Here is a 20,605-nt window from a genome sequence, read left to right on the forward strand (position 1 = left end):
TTTTTTCGTTTATTTTTTCTAAAAAGTAATAATAAACAATACTGGGACGGCCTTCCGTTGCGTTTCAGCTACACAACGCTCTGAGTCAATGCTAGTGAATTTCGTCCAAATTGTGCAACAATGAAGTAGATAACAGTTTCGCACTATGATGTTATCTGTTCGTAATGCTCCTGTTATCAAATTCATCATTTTTTTATTAATTATTTTTTTTGCAATTGTATTTTTACAAAACTTGCGGCAACAAAAGAATGTTCGCAGGCGGTGGTGATTATTTCGTGAGTCACATGGAATGGAGAGTCATATTTGGAATAAATTAATTCTACATTTATGGCAATGAATGAAAACTAACGATAATCGAACCATTCATTGTTTTCAACTGTATCTTATCCTTATTTCCATCTTTTGTAATATGTTGATAAATAAAAAACGCACTTAATATATTTGTATAATTGATAGAACACATTGCTCTGTGCGCCAAGAAGCTGTTCGGATGTATCCTTAAGAAGGCGTAAAAATGAATTGGAATATTAACAAAATTATTTTACTAGTACTGAATATATATGCGTTTACCGTGCACTGCAAAAATGTGGATGAAGCCAACTCGATTAATTACGATGTCTTCAAATCAATTAAGAAATCTGCAGAGAATATTAATTTGTCTAAAAGTTTGAAATTAATTTCTGAAGAAGATAAAAAAATTTTAAATGCATTCCAGGATTTTCTGCCGAATGCCATTCAACCAATTTTACTTGAAATGCTGTCTCAAACTGCATCAGACAAGTGTGTTCAGGATATACAATATGCTTTTCAAAGCCTTTGGCCACCGTCTAATTGGGCAATGAAAAGTAAGTAGGAAGCATTTTGTATTAATTTTTTTAAATGAACAAAATTTGTGTGTGTGTGTGTGTTCTTTTTTAATTTTAACAATAGCCACTCATATTACATGTACGTTGATAATAGGAAAAATTGTTAGTATCCTCTCACAAACACATGTGTGCTGCTACTTGTGTGTTTTATGTGCATGTTTGCACATGTTGAATTATTTCATACATTTACATAAAATTTTCTAAAATTAATTCTTTAAAAAATATTGTCGTTTAACTGCGTGGATGTGCAGCTATTAAATCGTTAATTATATCATTTTTAATTTGATTAAACGAGCCATTTATTTTGAAAGTGGGGCAAGTCCATTTTTGAAAAAAATGGAGATAATTGTAGTTGTAGATAAAACTTGTTATCATTTTTTTATGCTTAAACAATTTAAAGTAAAAAAAAATCAGATACTAGAATTTTGGAGATGGAAATTTTAGCTGTTAACAGTATTGAAAATCTGTTTATTTTGAAAGTGGTGCAAGTCCATCTTAGATTGAAATTATTTTTGACCTTTTACGGCAAAATTTAGCTTCTGTTGCTGTATGGTGAAGCAAATGTGCCCGTCTGATATCATGTCTGAAATCTAGGGTGTTTCTATCTATCTATCTTTGATAATGAAAATCGGTGGTTGTACAGTATTTCATAAATAACAAAAAGTATATCTTAATTTTGTGTTTCGATAACAATACGTTTACTTCCAACACCGATTATTCAGTCCAGTGACAAGGAAATAAATATCATTGATCACAAATTTTTGTTGCCAGGACAGTCAATTTTACATAAGGATCGTGATTTTGGAGTGGTAGATCTGGCAATCCGGAAAACCAGTTCCTTGTATATTACCCATGATTACTGTAAAGTAATACGAAATTGTCAAAAACATAATAAATGTTAGTTCATGAAATTAAACGCGGATATTTATTTTCAACCCAACTTCAGGAGAAAGCGGTTTTAAAAAGAAATAAAAATATAGATGGAGAATTGTTTAACTATACGCAGGATCAGATTTACAAGGGATGCACCATACAAAATATTCAACAAAACTTCCATAGAAGGAGATGCTGAATTTAAAATGATTGATTTGCCACCACAACGAGGAAGACCATGTAATTTCAGAAATATAAAATTATCTTTTTTTTGTATGAAAAAATGGAGATCTATTACATCTGAAATATGCGAGGACATGATGGATTTAGTATAATATATACATCCTATTCATCATGAACATTTTAAAATGTTAAATCCTGAATAAAATTCAATTTAATTATACCTACGTATAAACTAAAAATGTATAATTTCATTGAAATTCTTAATAAAACTGAATTGGTTTTTTTATTATATTTTCTACAAGAATATTCTTTGTTTTGATTCACTTTTTATCAAATGAATAAACAATTATACATTTTTGAATAGTATTTTGTTTTCATTATTAAAAAAACGGCTGATGCAACTGAAATATTTCCCAATTAAATGAAAGTTTATAATAATTTATTAATTTTGAAAGTGAGGCAAGTCCATTTAATTATAATAAAACTCTTATTTTTTTTAGTCAGCACTGTAAATACTATTGGATTATAAACTCACATTATTATCTGGTACCACAAAATACAAAAAAAATATATATTTATTAACACTAACCAATATTTTTAAATTTATTGAAATGCAAACCTTTAAATATCTCGCAATAACAAAAAATGGACTTGCCCCATTTTAAAAATAAACGACTCAATTAATAACGAAAATAATCTTTGGGACTCAAAATTCATTAAATATTTGAAATATGTATATATAAAAACATTATTTTACAGATGCATGGCCGAAAAGAGGAAAACTTTTTGAATGAATTTAATTTATTTTACACGGGGGGTATATTTTGTACACGGGGAAGAGCGATAAGACACGTATATTCACATAGCAACACAAGAGCAAAAGAGACAGAAATTTTTTCCCTTCAATAACTTTACTACGAGATTCTGATACTGATTTCTTTGACATGTGTTGACTAAAGGAAAGGGAGTCATGTATCTTTAACCTTTTCTAGGGCCGTGGGAAGTATGCTTCCCACCAAATTTATCAATTTTTGTTGGAAATTTTGTAGGTTGGCATAAGTTCTGACACATTTTTTTAATAAGTCAGAAACTTAGATGCTTCAGTTCTTTATCTCAGACAAAATGATGTGTCTTGATTTGTTACTTAATTATTAATTAACCAAATTAATTAATTAATCAAATTAAATTTATCTAATAAGCTAAATGAATCCCTTTTTTTATTCTAATTTCAAGGCTAAAAATATTTTAACATAATATGACTAGAAAAAAAGGGCCCTTTAAAGGGTTAAAAGAATGCCGTAGGCGTTAAAGATTTTCACCCTTCTCTCGGAACGTGAGAAATTGCAATAGCCATCAGTTTTCTAGAGTGCGCGTGAGAAATAATCCATGAAGTGGGGATTTGATCAAGGAATAAGGGAACACTTTAAAAAAAAGTAACATTTGTTAATTTAAGATAAAAATTTGGAAATTAATTAATATTTAAATTAGATTGAAAATATAATTACACCACAACACACACACACACACATTATATATATATATATATATATATATATATATATATATATATATATATATATATACAAAAGTATTAAAATCAAGTTAATAGGAAAATCAAATAAACCAAATAAAAAAGAATCCGGCCTGAAGACTTTTTCAAGGGTCACCCTCAGGCAGGGATTCAAAGAAAGGGATTTTTTTCTGTGAGGAAATACAGACAAAGGTCTAATAATGATTCCTCGTGACCCGAAAATCCCCTGAAATTAGGCACAAGAGATATACCATTTTAACAGAAAGGAAAATACAAAACAACAAATTAGAAGAAAATAACCACCACAAAGTAAAAATACAATAACAAAAATAACAATATAGACAAAAATATCATAAAATAGCACAAACGGGAAAACGAAAAGGCAAGTACTTACCATCAGCAGTCAAGGAAATTTTAAGCTATCGATTGTGATTCTCGCTTTTTAAAATACACTAACGGTAAATTAGGTAAGAAATTGTAAGCTCCCAGCGCCATCTATTGAGTTGATATATATATATATATATATATATATATATATATATATATATATATATATATATATATATATATATATATATATATATATATATACATCCTAATTTTATTTTGTTGAATATTTTTGTATGATTACTAGAAAATTAATTATGATTTAATTTAGATTAAACTAAATCATTAAACACACACGCACACACATAAGTTTTAAAATTTTCTATCTGTTCTTTGACAGGAAACTCAATATTTAGTTCAGAATAATCTATGTTAATATTATGTGGTTAGTTTAAAAATACTTTCCGCTATTGAATAAAAAACTTAATTTCAACACAGAATAATATATTTTAATGATACTTGTTCTCTTTTCTTAGAATATTTTCTATTGTTAATAAAAAAGGTTAATATTTGATCTAGAATAATCTGCTCTAACATTATAATTCTGATGATTATAATAAAAAGTTTATTATTCAACAAAAAATTGTCTGTATTGAAGCTCTCTTCAAAAAAGTTTTGTATTGTTCGACTAAAAGTTTAATATTCGACATAAAATAACTCCGTTGCAGTAATCCGGTGAACAACATTTCAGACAGTAATAGTGCAATATTTAATGGAAAATGTTTCTAACTTTTTTTTCCAAAACATGTCTTTTCAGTAATGAAAATAGAAATTTATATATCTCTGTTTCCTTTCATCAACAAGTGGTGGATTCGTATGGAAAACCAGAAAGCGGAATCCTTCTCGGAAACTTTAAATGGCTTGGAGAATACGACGAATGTCTCAAGGTTTACGCGCCTCCCAAAGGAAAAACGGGGCTTGGAGATTTCCATGGAAAATATTGCGCCCTGGAAATTCCCCTGAAACTGGGTAAAACGGTATGTTGACATCAATCGAAACCTCTTGTTTATTAGTTTCATGCATTACATTAAATTCATAACCGTCCTACATTTCTTATGAAACAAATAATGTCTTTTTCAGGCCTTGCCATTATCTACAGCAGTGTGTTTGCCTGACTCTTGCAATCCGAATCGGACAATTAATGGCCTGTTCAATGGTTTAGAATCCATTCTCACCGGTATAATTCCGTACAATCTGACAGGCAAGTGCAAGATTTAGTCTTTTTATACATTGCTATTATCTGCAGTAGTGTGTTTGTCTGACTGGCAATCCAAATGCGACAATTAATAGTTTGCAACCGAATCTCACTTGTATGATTCCCTTCAACTTTACTGGCAATTTCAAAATTTAGTCTTAATAAAGTTCATTTTCAAACGGTTTATGCCTTCTCATATATGATGTATACAAAGAAAAAGTATTTCAATCGACACACACACAACTAAAAGTTCTAAATCCTGGATTTTGACGAATCTCCAAATCCAAAAATTTGATATCATGTTGAATCCCAGTTTATGTTTTTCCACGAAAGCGATTACTCAAAAATGCTTACAGCAATTTAGCATGTGATGTTTATTCCAAATTTATAAATTTCTGTCAATTTCTGATCTAAATTCACTATCCGGAAATTTGTACAGATTTGAACACGATGATTATAAAACATGAAGAACTGGATTGATAACATTTTGGACAACGTTTTAGCATCGAGTGTTGTGTGTGTTGCTTTACACTCAAAGTTTTAGCATCGAGTGTTGTGTGTTGATTTACACTCAAAGTTTAATCCCCGGGTGGGCACCTCGAAATGAGGATGAGATGCTTCCGGCATGGTGGTTGGATCTCGCCACCCTGGAAGGTACACAAATAGGTGGGGGATCTGACTCCTCCCATCGATGACGTGACGTACTTCCTTCGGGGAGGGTTGTACCGTGGCCGGTGATGGCCCTTAGGGCTCAACCATAGTTCCCGCCAGTGTTGCTGTTGCGGCGGTCCGGTCATTCAGTTTTATGGTTAAATCCGTGTGGCTTCGTGGCGGGTTGGAGAGTCAGATCGCTGAGTTACACTCAAAGTTTTAGTATCGGGTTAGCAATAGTGTTGATTCGTTTCAGTTTTTAAACGAAATCCGTCAAGGCGTTGACCATTGGTTGTTCTGTTCATTGGCATGCATGTACATATGATAACTTAAAAACGCAGCTATTTAGATAAATGAAATTTGATATGTGCTCTTGTTACTAAGATTCTTATTGTGTACTATGTTTTGGTTTTAGATGGTTTCAAAAAGAAGACCAAAATACTTCAACTCGTCCCTTTTCTTCGTTATTTTAAGTTGCAGAAACGATCAGGATTCTGAAAATAAACATTTAATAAAACCTGAACGTTTCCTGCGGGAGATAACATTTCCCTCCATCCATTCGATCTAGGTTAGAAAATATTTCTAAATATAAGCTTTTATCGGCTCCAAAGTGAAAATTTACTTTTTAAATTTTATCACATTCTCTATTTTTTCATTTGAGTGAATTATTATGGGTATTATGTCTGTTGTTGTTTCTTATGGCACTTGCCATGGACAAGCCCGCTGTTCGAAGACAGCCGATTTTAGCCTGAGGGGGAGCGCCTCTTGTTTCTATAGCAGCGCCATCTAGGGCCAAGAGAACGACTTAGCTACACACACGTCACAACCCTTTTTACGGGGCGGACTTCATTCACACATATCATTTACTCACAGATCGTAATTTAGATCTGAATCAGAGAACGATCACCCCTGATCCAGTACCCCCAGTGGTATTACTCTCGACATGGAGGACTTTGTGACCACGACAGATTTAACGCGCGTCAGCCACCAAGCACGCGGTGTATTATGTCTGAATATATTAACTATATCAACAACAATAAAAAGTGGATGACCGGTAATTTTTAGCCTAAATGCACAAGACCTTCAGCACTAACCATTAATGATTGGATATGGAACTTAATATAGTTTACTTGGAGAGTTGAACGGGAGTGAAGTATATCATACGAATCTATTTTGAAGAATTAATAAGAAGAGAAAAACAGTTTGCCAGATTTGGCTGAGTTTCGCTCTTACATAATAGGGAGTGAAGATAACTGATAATAGCACAGTCCGCACTTCCTTGCATAACATTGTTAATCAAAATCAAAATGACATAAGCTATAAAAATGGAGCAAACTGGCGGGAATAGTCTCACCGAGCCTTTCTCGCATACTCTTTTGTGTATTATCAACCGCATGTCATTGGCGAACATTAGTTAGAAAAGAGCCTATTAGTGCACAATCTTTAGTGATGTTTTTTTTGGCGATCAATCACTAGAATGCGTCTGTTACACAAGTAACAGATCACCGTATGTATGTTTTGGACTTCTTTTTTTCATTCAATTAAAATAAAAATCTGTCATATGACTAGGACTGAAATCATAAAATCACTTACTAAAATCTTAAACTAAGTTAATAAATCTCTTTACTAACTTAATAAATGTTTAATCACTGCGTTTTTAAAGTTATAGCCTTTACTTGTTTGAAGAAGTACAGATAGACAGACGGTCAACTACTTAAGGGATTTGATTCCAAATTTGATAGACAGATGATGTTGAGTTCGAGTAACGAATTTATATCTCTAGCTCTTTTCGTTTTGTAGTTATATCGTTTCACAGACAGACAGACAGACAGACTTAATTCCAAAAAATGTTTTGGAATGACAGTATTTTAACTGCTTTCATTAAAGAGAAATATTATTAAATTTAGACTTTAAAATAATTACAATAGTTTTTGCTAAATCGCCCATCTTTCGATTTTCTTTTTTAGGCATTGATGTAATAATGGAATCAATAGTAGGTAATGCAACTATAAGTTGCCAATCTAAACCAAAAGGATTAACCGCTAGTGCTATTGTTGTTATGTAAGTTATTTTTTTATTATTTTTAAATAAAACAGATAAAAATACAAATTAATTTTCTAAGCATAGTAATGCTTCAACTAAAGCTAACACTAATCGATCGAATTCGAACCTACGCAATCTTTTATTCGATGCTTCCTTCCTCCTGCTTCGAATATTTCCAACTTTAGAATAAAGCACAGAAACAAAAAGTAATAGAAACAGGAAAGAAAACTTTTTTCACTCTTTTTTCAAAAATAAAGCTGGAAAAATGACAAAAGCTGATATCTATTCATGAAGTAAAACAAGTGGCACTTGCAAACAATTGGGGACCTTGGGTAAGGCAGAGAACACCTTGCACCGCCATTCGTGTACAATAATTACGAAATATTAAACTATGCTTTTATATGCTATCATTATTTATAACAAATTTTATTTTATTAAAAATAAATTATTTAATTTTATTAAAAGTAAATTTCAAAATAAAATTCTTAACATAACCCTTGCCAATGTAATAGGACCTATTTATAATTTTTTTTAGTAAATACGTATTTATAAGAAATTTGAGCCTCTACTTCTAAATATAGAGCAGGATAGCAACAGAATGGGGAGGGCAAGAGAGTTATAAATGCCACTGGCAGCATTCTTAGATCTCATGGAGGAAAATTGGCGGGTTTATGTCTATTTTAAAAAAGAAATATTACGAGGAGATGAAAAAATAATATCATGTAACAGACGCCACTTGCCACATAAACATGATAATGTTTTAAACTCGATATGTACATCTTACATTTACTTTTAAAATATGAACTATTATTTACATAACACAAAAAAAAAGAACATAAACAATGAATGTATACTCACAGAAACGAATATAACATCACTGTAACGGGCATAAGAATGAACCAAGTAACTAAAAAAGTATTGTTTTGTAGGAAATATTGAAATAATTTTAAAACATTTATTAAAATTAAAGAAAATATTGAATAGAATAATATTGGTATAACAACTTATCACACCGCCTTTGGTTTGACAACTAGAGCTATCAGAACCTTTTTGTTAAAGTGATGTAAAATAGGAATTTGATGAAAAAATAATGTGAAACCACCAGGGTAAGAATAATTTTTGATTATAATTAAAAATCTGATTAATTTTGAAAAAAATCTACTCTGAGGGAGCATTTCCTACTTATGGAGTAACTTTTGATAATTCTAGTTCTTAAGATCTGTCTTACGAAGCATTTCATGCAATTTTTTCAAAATATATGATGAAATTTAACGACGATATGCCATTTTATAAAAATAATCATTTTAAAATCGTTTTTTGAAAAAATTATTAATCGTTTTTTTTTTAATTTATGAAATTATTTTTGATTTTCAGTTGGCATTTACACAGCAACAATATTAAACATTGCTATGCAGTTGAACTAGGGAGAGAGTTGCATTGTACCTTTGGGGTATTTTTCCGATCCATTTCATTCAATGGTAAAAGGTAATTTGCATTAAAAATAGCCGAAATGTGACTGAACTCTAAAAATGATTGCAATCATTTTTTGAATTCACTTTACGAGCAGTTTTAGAGTGAAAATGGAGCTAAATACTCATGAATGCTGATGAAGTATTTAGAATAATTTTGGATTTTGCTATAGTGCATTTCTAATTTTTCATTATACATAAGTCTCGGTAATTCTACCTATATCTCAGCAGAGAACTGCCAGATTAACAAAAACGCTGGATAAATGGAGGTTTATTTTTAAAAAACGAATTTTCCTAAACTATGCCTATTCCACAAACGATGTAAAATTATGTAGAGACTTATACTATGCATAATATATACTTCAAAGTACAAAAATATAAATTCAAAGCAGCAGCTTATTGTTACTGGTAAAAATATTGATAAGCTGTGGCTTGTTTTTCTTTCTATGCTTCCCAAGGCGTTCTATTGGAGATACTGGACTCCTGCAGAGGTCGGATAGGTGAGGCACAGGATTATAGAGAAAATACTATATTTCTAAATATGAATTATTCATATGTTTTATTTCTCTTTACTTCTAGAACTCTTCTATCTATCATCATTTCTATAGCTGTGATAGGAAGCTCCATAACTGTTCTGGAATATTATTTGAAACGTGAAAGAACACAGAGTGCTGCAAACACTGGTGATAAAATTTCACTTAATGGCGACGTTGAAACTGTATCTCGTGATCATGTTTCCGAGCTTGGATCAAACAGCGAAGTCAGACTACCAGGTAAATTTTCAGAGATTTGTTGATTAACGGTTAAAGAAACAAAACTCGCCACATCTAGCATCAAAAGCAAATTGGCATTGCAATCCTACGAGCGCGGGCTTCCAAATTAAGAGAAGGGAACAAGTGTCTATTTATTTCAAGTTGTTTATATTAGAAGATATCAAAATTTTTGATGTTAAAAGATGAAAAAAAAAATGTCAAGTCGAAATTATCAAAGATGTCACGAATCATGAATTCTACACCGTTAATTAATAAATACCATTTTTCGAATATTATCATGTTTCAAACCACACAAGAAATGTTCCTATAATTTAGGAGGTAGTTGCCGAATTTGGATCATGACTTAGACTAGTAACTTCAACTATATTAACTATTTGGGTTCTAAAACAGACAATTTATATGGCAACGATATAAATGTGAATTAGAAATCTTCACCAATCAGATATCATCAATTAAATATTTCAACAAATGACTAAGAGTCTTTAAACTTAATTGCAAGTTATGTTATTATATCTTAAAAAAGAAAATTTACATGGTTTCAATTTATTGTTGTAGTTTTATTAAAATAAATGAAAAATGTTTGATGAGTTTTTTTCGATCTTATCAGAAGTTTCCCAGATAAATTAAATATATAAATTAAAAGATTTAAATAATATAATAATAATTATAAATTATAATATAAATATAAAGATTTATATATATAATAAATAATATAAATTAAATATAAATTAAAGATTTTTAAAATATAGTAAAATATTGGAAAGCATAAATTATATTAGATTTCCTTGTATTATCTCGAAAATAAAAATAAATAAATTGAATAAATTATATTAGATTTCCTTGTATTACCTCGAAAATAAAAATGATGGTACTTTGATATCAAAATCTGACTCATGTTAGGTTATACTACGGAAGCGAAATGTAACTATCTTCAAATGAAGGATGCTAGTCTCTAATAAGCTAAATTTTGATAATATTTCAATTTTAGTTTTATTTATTTTAGTTTCTGGTTCACTTTCATTCTCTTATGAGCGACTATTTCTTAAAACAATTTGAATTTATTGAAATAAAAATCAAAGTATTTTTTTTTAAATTTCTTTCAGTCTGGTTAGAGAAATACAAGCCATTTTTCAACTGTTTTTGCATTTTTACCAATGGTGAAAAGTTATTGAATACGGATAGTGCTGAGGGCCAACTCCCTTGTCTTCACGGCCTTCGATTCTTAAGTATGGTGTGGGTTATAGTTTGTCACAGCTATTTGGCATCGGCATCTTATATAAGTACGTATCACATTCTTTTATTCTAGTAAGTAAAAGAATATCAAATATTGTGTAACTATATGCCTTAATTTTCTCATATCAACAAACAGTACTTCCCCAAGATGGCTGCTGATTGAGATAAAAAAGGAAATTGAAAGTATCATAACTCGGTTAGTTTTGATAGCAGAAGATTGGAACTTCTGTTTAAAATATTCGTGTATTAGGAATATTTTATTAAATAGGACCAAGGAAACTATACAGATATTTAAGTGTTAATTTTTTCAGAGATGTATTTGTTGATATAAATAATAAAAAAAATAATTCTTTACTTCATCTAGGACATTTTTCCGGCTAGGCATATATACTTATCATTGTTGATCTAGAAATTAGATATTCAGTCACTATCAGAGTAGAACCCAGTTAAACAGATTTTTTAAGCATCTGAATATGTTCCATTTCACTTTCCAAATAAATGTTACTGCATTTCTACGGCAAACTCGTCATGTGGGCGTACGGTGAAAAGATCAACATAAAAGATTACGACGCTTTATTCTCCACAAATCACAAATAACAATAAATAGACAAAACTTATAGAAAACAACACTTGTAGAAATCAATTACACTTAAACAATAAATCGTTATCAAATGACCGCAACAGGACAAAGAACTCCAGGGCCGGTCATGTGGGGGGTGAGATGGATGCTATACACCGGGGCCCCGCTGTTATCAAAAATTAAAATAGTGTTCTGAACAATAAAAGCGTTTACACATACTGAAAGTATATGTTTGTTTCCCCGTGGCTGGCTGAGCTTCGATTTACGCTGTTATTGGGCAACGATCGCAGTGATACTTATGAAAGGGGGGGGGGCAGTTCATTTATGAAAAAGGAAATCCCATTCAGACATGTTAAGACAGAGAAGCTAGACTTCTGGGCGCATGCGGCTCCCAGAATTCGAGAATGAGGCTGGGTTCAAATTTACTTGAAATTCATCAGATACATTACTTGTAATGTATCTACTTTTTTTCTACATGTAATGTAATATATTTTATGTATGAATCTGTGCATATTTGTTTATATTAAGTTGTTGAAACAAAAAGTAAAACGAAGATAAATTAAACGATCAACTCTTAGCAATGCACGTTGCTTTACTGCTTAAACGGCCATGACCGGAATGAGAAGAATTAAAAAAGTAGTTTAAATGGAGCAGTCGACGGATTTTGAAATATGTATATATTATAGTCTAGTGCAAGTGTGCAAGTATTATAAGGTAAGTGGATTTACAGACATTTATCTCACTTACTACATAATGGCGTATAGTATTAATTTGATATTACATAACTTACTTACTACATAATGGCGTATTAATTTGATAATTCATTCTATAAACTGCTTAATGCTGTTAGATATAACCATGTCCATGCCAATGAAATATCGCTCTGGGTGTCAAAAAAGAAAATTATCAGAAAAGAAAAAAGAAGAAATGCTAAACCTCAGAAGAAGTCACAAGTACATCACTTTTCTTGGCTTCAAAGTAATTATGGTAAAGAAATTGCTTCAACTTAAGAAATGACAGTTTAAACTTCAACTGGGGAAGAAATTTCTACTCCAACTACTCAGTCTTGCAATGAAAATATTGAAGCGATGAAATTTGTTAAAGAACCCTATATTTGATCGAATCAGAAAATAATGACGGAAATGACAATAACAAATACTATCAAGAAAGTATAAATGATCGTGGTTTATGGCCAAGTATTATAACTGATAAATTTAGAATATTTTGAGTTAAAGCAGACCTGTACAGCACATGGGAATTTTTGCTAAAAATGATGAAGGTAGATCATTTTCCACAACGTACTGCTTTAAAAAAAATTCCAAATGGTGAAACCCAACTTCGCAGATAGTTAATTTATTCAAAAACACAAGACTCCGTGTTTGTTTTTGTTGTATATTAATTTTCAAAAGAAGAAGATATGATCAAACTTACGCGATTTATAGGTGGCTATAATAACTGGAGAAATCTTTCAACTGTAAACCAAGATCATGGGCGTTCTAATTGTCATTTATTGCTTGGGAAGAATTACTTTTAATCTGTTTATTGCTTGAGAAAAATTACTAAAATGACTTAATCAAATTAAATAACAAATCAAGTTAAGTAGTTCTATTTTTCTAATCTTTCACTTCGAGGAAATCGCGAAATAAAAGGATAGCCTAATAATGGAATTTTTTTTATATTTGATCGAATTAGTAAGTAAACACGACCCTGTGCTAACGGATCATATAAACAAAATAATAAATTCGAAAAATAGAATTGTTTATCATTTAGCACATAGTTCCAAATAACAAATTATCTCTGCATTAGGAAATGAAGTCCTTAACACGTTCGCTGCCACGACTCATGCCTGATATTCGGGCCATTTATCTAATTAAATGAGCCCGTCTTAGCTATCTCTTAACTGTAGTAGAGAAGAGATCATCTAATAAGATAGATGGTTTGGCACAATTACATATTATCTGTAACGCACAGGCGCGTCATGCGTCAGTCAAAGTGTTAACAAAATTAAACATGATATAAAAGCAGCCATGTACTATAGTATTTAAAGGGATTGTACTCCTGATATTTCCCATAAGGAACAAATTTCAATCATTATTAGGTATGTAAAATTTGAAGAGAAAAGGTTAACTATAAACGAGTCATTTATAGGGTTTATTTAAGTAACTAGGGATTGCAATACCGGTATACCGGGATACCGAATACCGGTATTTTGAGCTATTTGTACGATTTTGTAATACCGGTATTCACAAGTTTAAATACCGGTTTTTCGGTATTTATTTGAAATTTTTAAAATTGTCTCCACTAAATGTTCAGGAATCGCCAACATAGCAAAAGAGTATACGTTTTTGCTTTTATATCTCTCTAATGGACGAAATTAATGGCTTAATTAATTGCTTAAATCTAAATGAGCGAAACATGGATTATCCCTGAAAGAAAATATTGTATCCATAACGACTGATGGAGCAACAGTTATGAACAAAATTAGAAAGTTGATTGGTGCAAATCAGCAATTGTGTTATGTTGATGGAATTCAATTAGGAGTAATAGATATCAAAAAATAAAGAACGGAAGAATCCAAATACTGTGGATATAGAAACTTCGGATTCCAACTTTGAAGAGAGTGAGAGTGAGTGATATTGACAATGAAAATAATGACAATCTCATTGCTGAAGAAGATATTTCTAATGAGGATGAAATATTAACCAATCACGAATTGCTTCCTATAGTTTATAAAGTTCAAAAAATTGTTAAGCTATTTAAACGTTCCCCTATAAAAAATGACATATTACTAAAATATATGCTAATAAAACAGAAAATAAAACAGAATATATGTTAATATTAGATTCTAAAACACGTTGAAACAGTTTACTCCTAATGATGGAACGATTTTTGAAACTGAGAAATCCAACTCAAAAAGCAATAATCGACTTCAACTCGTAAATTAATTTTTCAGATAGTGAATTCGACTCAATATCCAGAACTACATCAGCTCTACTTCCAATAAAACTGACTGTTGAGGCATTATGTCAGAGAGATTCTAATTTATTAACAGCTAATGCAACAATAAATTTCATGTTGCAGTCACTGACAGAACAGCACACATCACTATCTGAAGAATTATATATTACATTGAAAAATCACACAGTTGAAAGGCATACCGAAATAGAAAATGTCTTATGGTATTTACTTAATTATAATGATTTTAAAAATGAAAAATAAGAAAAGAAAATAACCAATTCAAATCTGATTAAGTTTATAGTAAATTTTCTTAAATGTTTTTACCCACAAACCTATACACATTCAGAAGAATACGGTTCACTTATCGAAGATTATGATGACATCAATGTCGATAGTGAAAATGAATTGTCTCTTGAACAAAAATTAGAATTAGCGATAGATAAAAAAAATTTCAAAGAACCAAACTACAATACAGAAATCAGCTATATCAAAAACCCCCCGACGAGAAATCGATTTAGTTGAAGATGAGGGATATATAGGTAAACACTTGGAAAAAGTATATCGCTCATTCCTAACAGTACCACCAACTAGCGCAGATGCCGAAAGAGCGTTTTTGACAGCTGGTAATTTTTGCACAAAATTACTTTTCAGGCTTAATGATAGTACAATTGATGCATTATGTTTTTTATTATCAAATTTCAAAAAATTTTAATAGTACCACAGACTGAATAGTGATATTTACACTTTTTTATGATTTAATTAAATAAGATGTTCCTTTACTTTTTTGCGACTCTTTATATACTGTTATATTTTATAAGTTACAAATTAGTTTTTGTAACATTTACACTCTCTAATGAAACTGGCAAATAAAACAAAAAAAACACCTGTGTTTTCTTTATTTTTCTAAAATTTCTAATACCGGTATTAAAACCGGTATCCCGGTATTAAGATCTGAAAAATACCGAATACCGGTATTGAAATTTTGGTCCGGTATTGCAATCCCTATAAGTAACTGATGTGACTGGAGAAGAGCTAACAAAAACTCTACTGAAAAGATTTACTGAGCTTGATTCAGATATTATGATTTTAGAGGGCAAGCATATGACAACGGTAGTAACATGAAAATAAATGTAATCCGCATGCAATTTATGTTGCCTATCACATTCCTTTAATTTATTAATTTGTGATGCCACTTCCAGCAGCATATATAGTAAAAAAGAAATTGCAAAAAATTGTAATTTTTCTGAAGTAATTGATGCTATAGAAAAAAAACGCGCATTTAATAAACATGCATTAATAATATATGTTTAGATTTTTTTTTTGCTTTACAAAAAAAGTAGGGCCCTAAATGACTTCTTGCACCCATGACCCTTTGAAGAGAAGACCGGCTCTGACCATAAGCCCTTTAATCTGCTTTGTCATAACCAGCTAAAAATATATGGTGACGAATTATGTAATGAATTTGTAAATTTTTGTGACTATTTTCATTTTTTAGCATAAAAAATATATAATTCTTACGTATATCTAAAAAACATTGCAGTTGTTACTACCATAAATACACGTTCTGTATTTTCTGAATTTGATGCTTGTAATGAAATTTTGGGGCATTAAAACGCGAAATCAAAAATTAGGCGTGCAATTTTCTTAAACTAAATAAAAAGTTCATTATTTGTTTCATACTTGGGTAGCCTCTTAGCCGGTGCAATTCCAAAGAACTGCACCGTTGCCCAGGGAACACCACGTGGAGGTGGGCTACTTTCGTTCCCCGCCCACCCACCCTCCATCGCTGCATCCGAAGACAGTTCTGATCTGAAAACTGCATCGGGCAGCCGACGACAGTTTTGATGTTAAACTGCGTCCTTCTGCGACCGGTATCTCACTGGAATGTCCAAGGCTAAGCAGAACTGGTAGATCTCGAAAGATTCTACCACTGGCACTCCTACAGGAGCCATCCGTGCAGGCAAACCCAAAGCAGAACACAGCTTGTAGACCATATAGGATTCTACAACAGTGATATCTGACTTCTGGGTAGCAGATGGAGCCAATTTCGCTGGAAGTTCTAAAGCCTGGCATATCCTAAATACCATGTATGAGCGAACCACTGGGACGGATTCTACTCTGGTCGCAGGTGGATTAGATGGTGTATCAACATCTTGATCTAAATCGGGATCGAAAAACAGATCTCCGATTGAGGGTAAGTGAGGGAACATGTAATATTTCAACAGTTCCAAGATCGTCCATAGGACGATCCATCCAATGATGGCCGTAGCCTCATTGAAATGTTCACAAAACACACCAAGCATTGCTCAGCAAAAAAAAGTCACACAACGATCAGTTGCAAAAAGAGAAATGATTCTTAACAGAGCAGCAGAAGGTGGATTCATTGTTTCATCTATAATATTGTTTGTATTTTGTCCGTTTGTTTAATATCAAACAGTAATATTTCTGCTAACAACAGTAATGAGAGTGATTGTTGAAACCTTCTACGTCCAATAACAACTGAAATATAACCAATGATTATTACTAAGTTAACAATGGAATAAATCTAATAATCAAGCATAGAATACTAGAGGAGGGGCAAAGAGGGGAGTTAATATTTAATTACATTATCTGGGTTTTAATGTATATATTTTTTCGAATATTAACTAGATTTTTTATGAGGCATTTAAAACGAATACTATCGATCGAGATTGAAATTGATTAAAATTTGTAAAAAATTTGTTCAGTAAAATTTGAGAACAAATTTCCTTTTTAATATATTTAGAAATAAGTTTCTGCCCTGTGCAGTATTTGAGGTAAATTGCCATCTCATATTAGTGTAGTAATTAGTTAAACAAAGGAAATGGAAGGTAAAAGAAAAGTGGAAGATAAAAAGAAGAAACGCGCAAAAATATGCTGAAAGATAAAATTCATGCGAAACTAATGCATAAAAAAACATCAATTGAAGAAGCACCAATTTACATGAGCGTTTAGTGCTCCGTGGAATAATGAAGAAACCCGAATATGCATTTTGGACTCTCATTTGTCAACCAAATGAAACTCAAAATTCCATCCAAAATTATTATAATGATAAGATCAATTATCAGATTAAGTCGCTGTTACTACGTTTACACACTTGTAAACGAGTAGATCGACAGACGATCAATCCAAATTTGAAATACTTTGAACGTTAAATCACCGGCTTCTTGGCCTAGGGGTAGCGCGTCTTCCCGGTAATGCGGGCGTCCGGGGTTCGAGTCCTGATTCGGGCATGGTTGTTCTCCATGAGAGAGAGGTAAATAACGCACAAGGCATATTGCAATGCATACTAAATAATAGTTATAATGAGTTATTTCTAAATGTATTAACTGTGTTAAAGCTTTTCTTTATGTTGCCAGTTACTACAGCAAGTGCTGAGCTCTCTTTCAGCAAATTGAAATGAATAAAGAATTATCTTCGGTCAAGCATGTGTTCAGAACGCTTAAATGCACTTACTGTATTAAGCATCGAAAAATGAATTGAAAAAAAAATAACTCATTAAATAAATATGCATTATAATACATGTTCAGATTTAAAAAAAAAAATTAGAGCTCCAAATGATTTCTTGCACCCAGGCCCCTTTGAAGAGAAGGCCGGCTCTGAAGAACTCGGAGAAAGCTCGCAGGGAATCAAAAGTCCAAAGAGAGAAGAATCCCATCTTCTCTCAACTCGACTGACTGACTTCAACTCTGTTTCTCAGATTTTTATAGTCTCCGTGAAAGGCCAAAAAAGATTCTAGAATGATATCGTATCTCTATTCTTAATGGACACAGTGCCAAAATTTCAGTAGTTTTGAGAAATCTTGTTTTTACCGTCGAAATAATTAATAAATCACCGAAATAATGAATAAATATTAATAAAATTGATAAATCACCCAATAATTGGCAAGTTTGCCACTAAGACTAAGGTGTCATTGACCTAGTATCTAATCAATAGCCAATAAATTATAAAGTACCTGTAAACTTATTTTCCTTGCCATAAATCTAACTGCACAGGGAAGTGTTATTACAGATTTTTAGCAACATATTTATTGAATTGAAATTATTAAAATTTTGCATATTAAGAAAAATTATTTTTGTAAAGACAGATAGAATCTAATAGGTTTCCATGCGTTGATAAAAAATAATGTAGCAGAAATTTGAAATCCAACATTCAGTAACTAATAAGTACAGAGAAAAAAAATCTGATATGTATGAGGTTTTATGTCAGCAATGTTTTTCCAATTTGTAACTGTCTGCAGCAAAACATAAATAAAAGCTCTTTAAATGTATTGTTAACAAAAGATTCAATTATATTTCTTACGAAATTTTCTATAGAATCTTAAATTTCACGAAGAGAAAGGAAATTATAAGATAATTTGAAAGAAGAAGAACATATGTTACAAATTTTTATAATATGATTCTTTAATTTGATTCATTTTAAGATTTGCTCTTAATTAAAGCAGGAATAACGTGGACACACAAACAATCTATTTAATATCTTTATGAATGAATTGAGTATAAATCAAGTAACTGAACTAATGAATAATATTTTCATAATATCAATATAAAATGCATAAACACTATTAAAGAATCTAAATTAGAAATCTAAGGAAAATTTAGAAAATCCTTTCATAGAGAGCCGTTATTATTAATTACAGCTACTACTGCCGGCGTCCTGGCATAGGGGTAGCGCGTCTTCCCCCTGACCTGGGCGTCCTCGGTTCGAGTCCCTATTCGGGCATGGTTGTTCTTACTGTTCTATCTGTGAGAGGTGTGAATGTGCCACCCTGTAAAAAGGGGTTGTGCAAGCGAATGTGAAGCGTGAGTAGCTAAGACGTACTCTTTGCCCTAGTTGGCGCTTCTAAAACAAGAGACGCTCCCTTGGCTTAAAATCACTGACTTCGTCAGCGAGTTTGCCCATGGCAAGTGCCATTATAAACAACAACAACGGCTACTACTAGTAAAAGATCTACCTTTTCCTTATAACTAAAATTTATATCACTGAAAAGTCTATTTTTGATTTTTAAAGTGGTATAAAAATGACCTTAGACCGTTAATCTGCCCTAAAACCACTTTGGCAAAAGCTAAAATTTCGATTAATTTTTTATCTTTTTTTTGTTTAGTGATCTAGTATTGAATATACTCTAGGTCCAGCTGTTTGCCCTGATAAACGTTTGAACGATTTTTTTTATCATGCTTGTCACTTTGTAAATAGCATGCCATCCTATAAGCATTATCATATTAAAAATCAGTAAGTTAATATTTCTAAAAAAATATCACTTTTTGCAATTAATCATTTGTCCAGTTGCTTTATTTACTAGCGATTCATCCTTTCGTTTAAAATACTTATATTCTCCATTTAATTTTCATAAGCTTCCCTATTTCACACTTACTTAAAACCCTTGATAAATTGCCGAAAAATGTAAACCGCTGCAAACCAAAGTAATTGATATTGGCATAATATGAAAATCGCCAAGTAAAGCTGAGATTGAACCCTCTTGGCTTCCTTTGTATAGTAGGCAATCTTGGCGTAATCTGAAAATTAATCTGATTAATAAATATTATATTTTTTAGGCAATTCTCTTGGGGCCATTGACTACATTGACAACTGGACTTTTCAAGTCATTTTGAATGGATTTTTTTGCGTTGATTCCTTTTTTGTTCTCAGGTGAGAAATTAAGTTAGTTAACAATGCTTAATTTTACGTTTAATTTTATGTTAACTTGTTTTACACCCAATGGCGGAATTTCCTGACTAAGCAAATTAACCAGCTGCTTAAACCCCATGGGCTGAAGTGGACAGCAGGAAAGACGAAGCACATTGCTAAATTAATAAATCTATAAAAAAATATAATTATCAATGAA

At 31.4% G+C, this 20,605-nt stretch overlaps 1 protein-coding gene across 1 annotated transcript in view; it reads left to right on the forward strand.

Annotated features, from left to right (window-relative positions):
- The first annotated feature begins 248 nt into the window (after positions 1–248).
- Positions 249–20,605, forward strand: part of LOC129980897 (nose resistant to fluoxetine protein 6-like) — a 45,923-nt gene continuing 25,566 nt past the window's right edge. Inside the window, exons 1-7 of the mRNA XM_056091358.1 lie at positions 249–845; positions 4,645–4,817; positions 4,921–5,041; positions 7,654–7,747; positions 9,778–9,971; positions 11,075–11,251; positions 20,316–20,409. Of these exons, the coding sequence (XP_055947333.1) occupies positions 515–845; positions 4,645–4,817; positions 4,921–5,041; positions 7,654–7,747; positions 9,778–9,971; positions 11,075–11,251; positions 20,316–20,409 (1,184 nt within the window). The 5' untranslated portion in view covers positions 249–514. The remainder of the gene's footprint in view (positions 846–4,644; positions 4,818–4,920; positions 5,042–7,653; positions 7,748–9,777; positions 9,972–11,074; positions 11,252–20,315; positions 20,410–20,605) is intronic.

This window comes from Argiope bruennichi, chromosome 8 (assembly GCF_947563725.1).
Source record: "Argiope bruennichi chromosome 8, qqArgBrue1.1, whole genome shotgun sequence".
Lineage (NCBI taxonomy): Eukaryota > Metazoa > Arthropoda > Arachnida > Araneae > Araneidae > Argiope > Argiope bruennichi.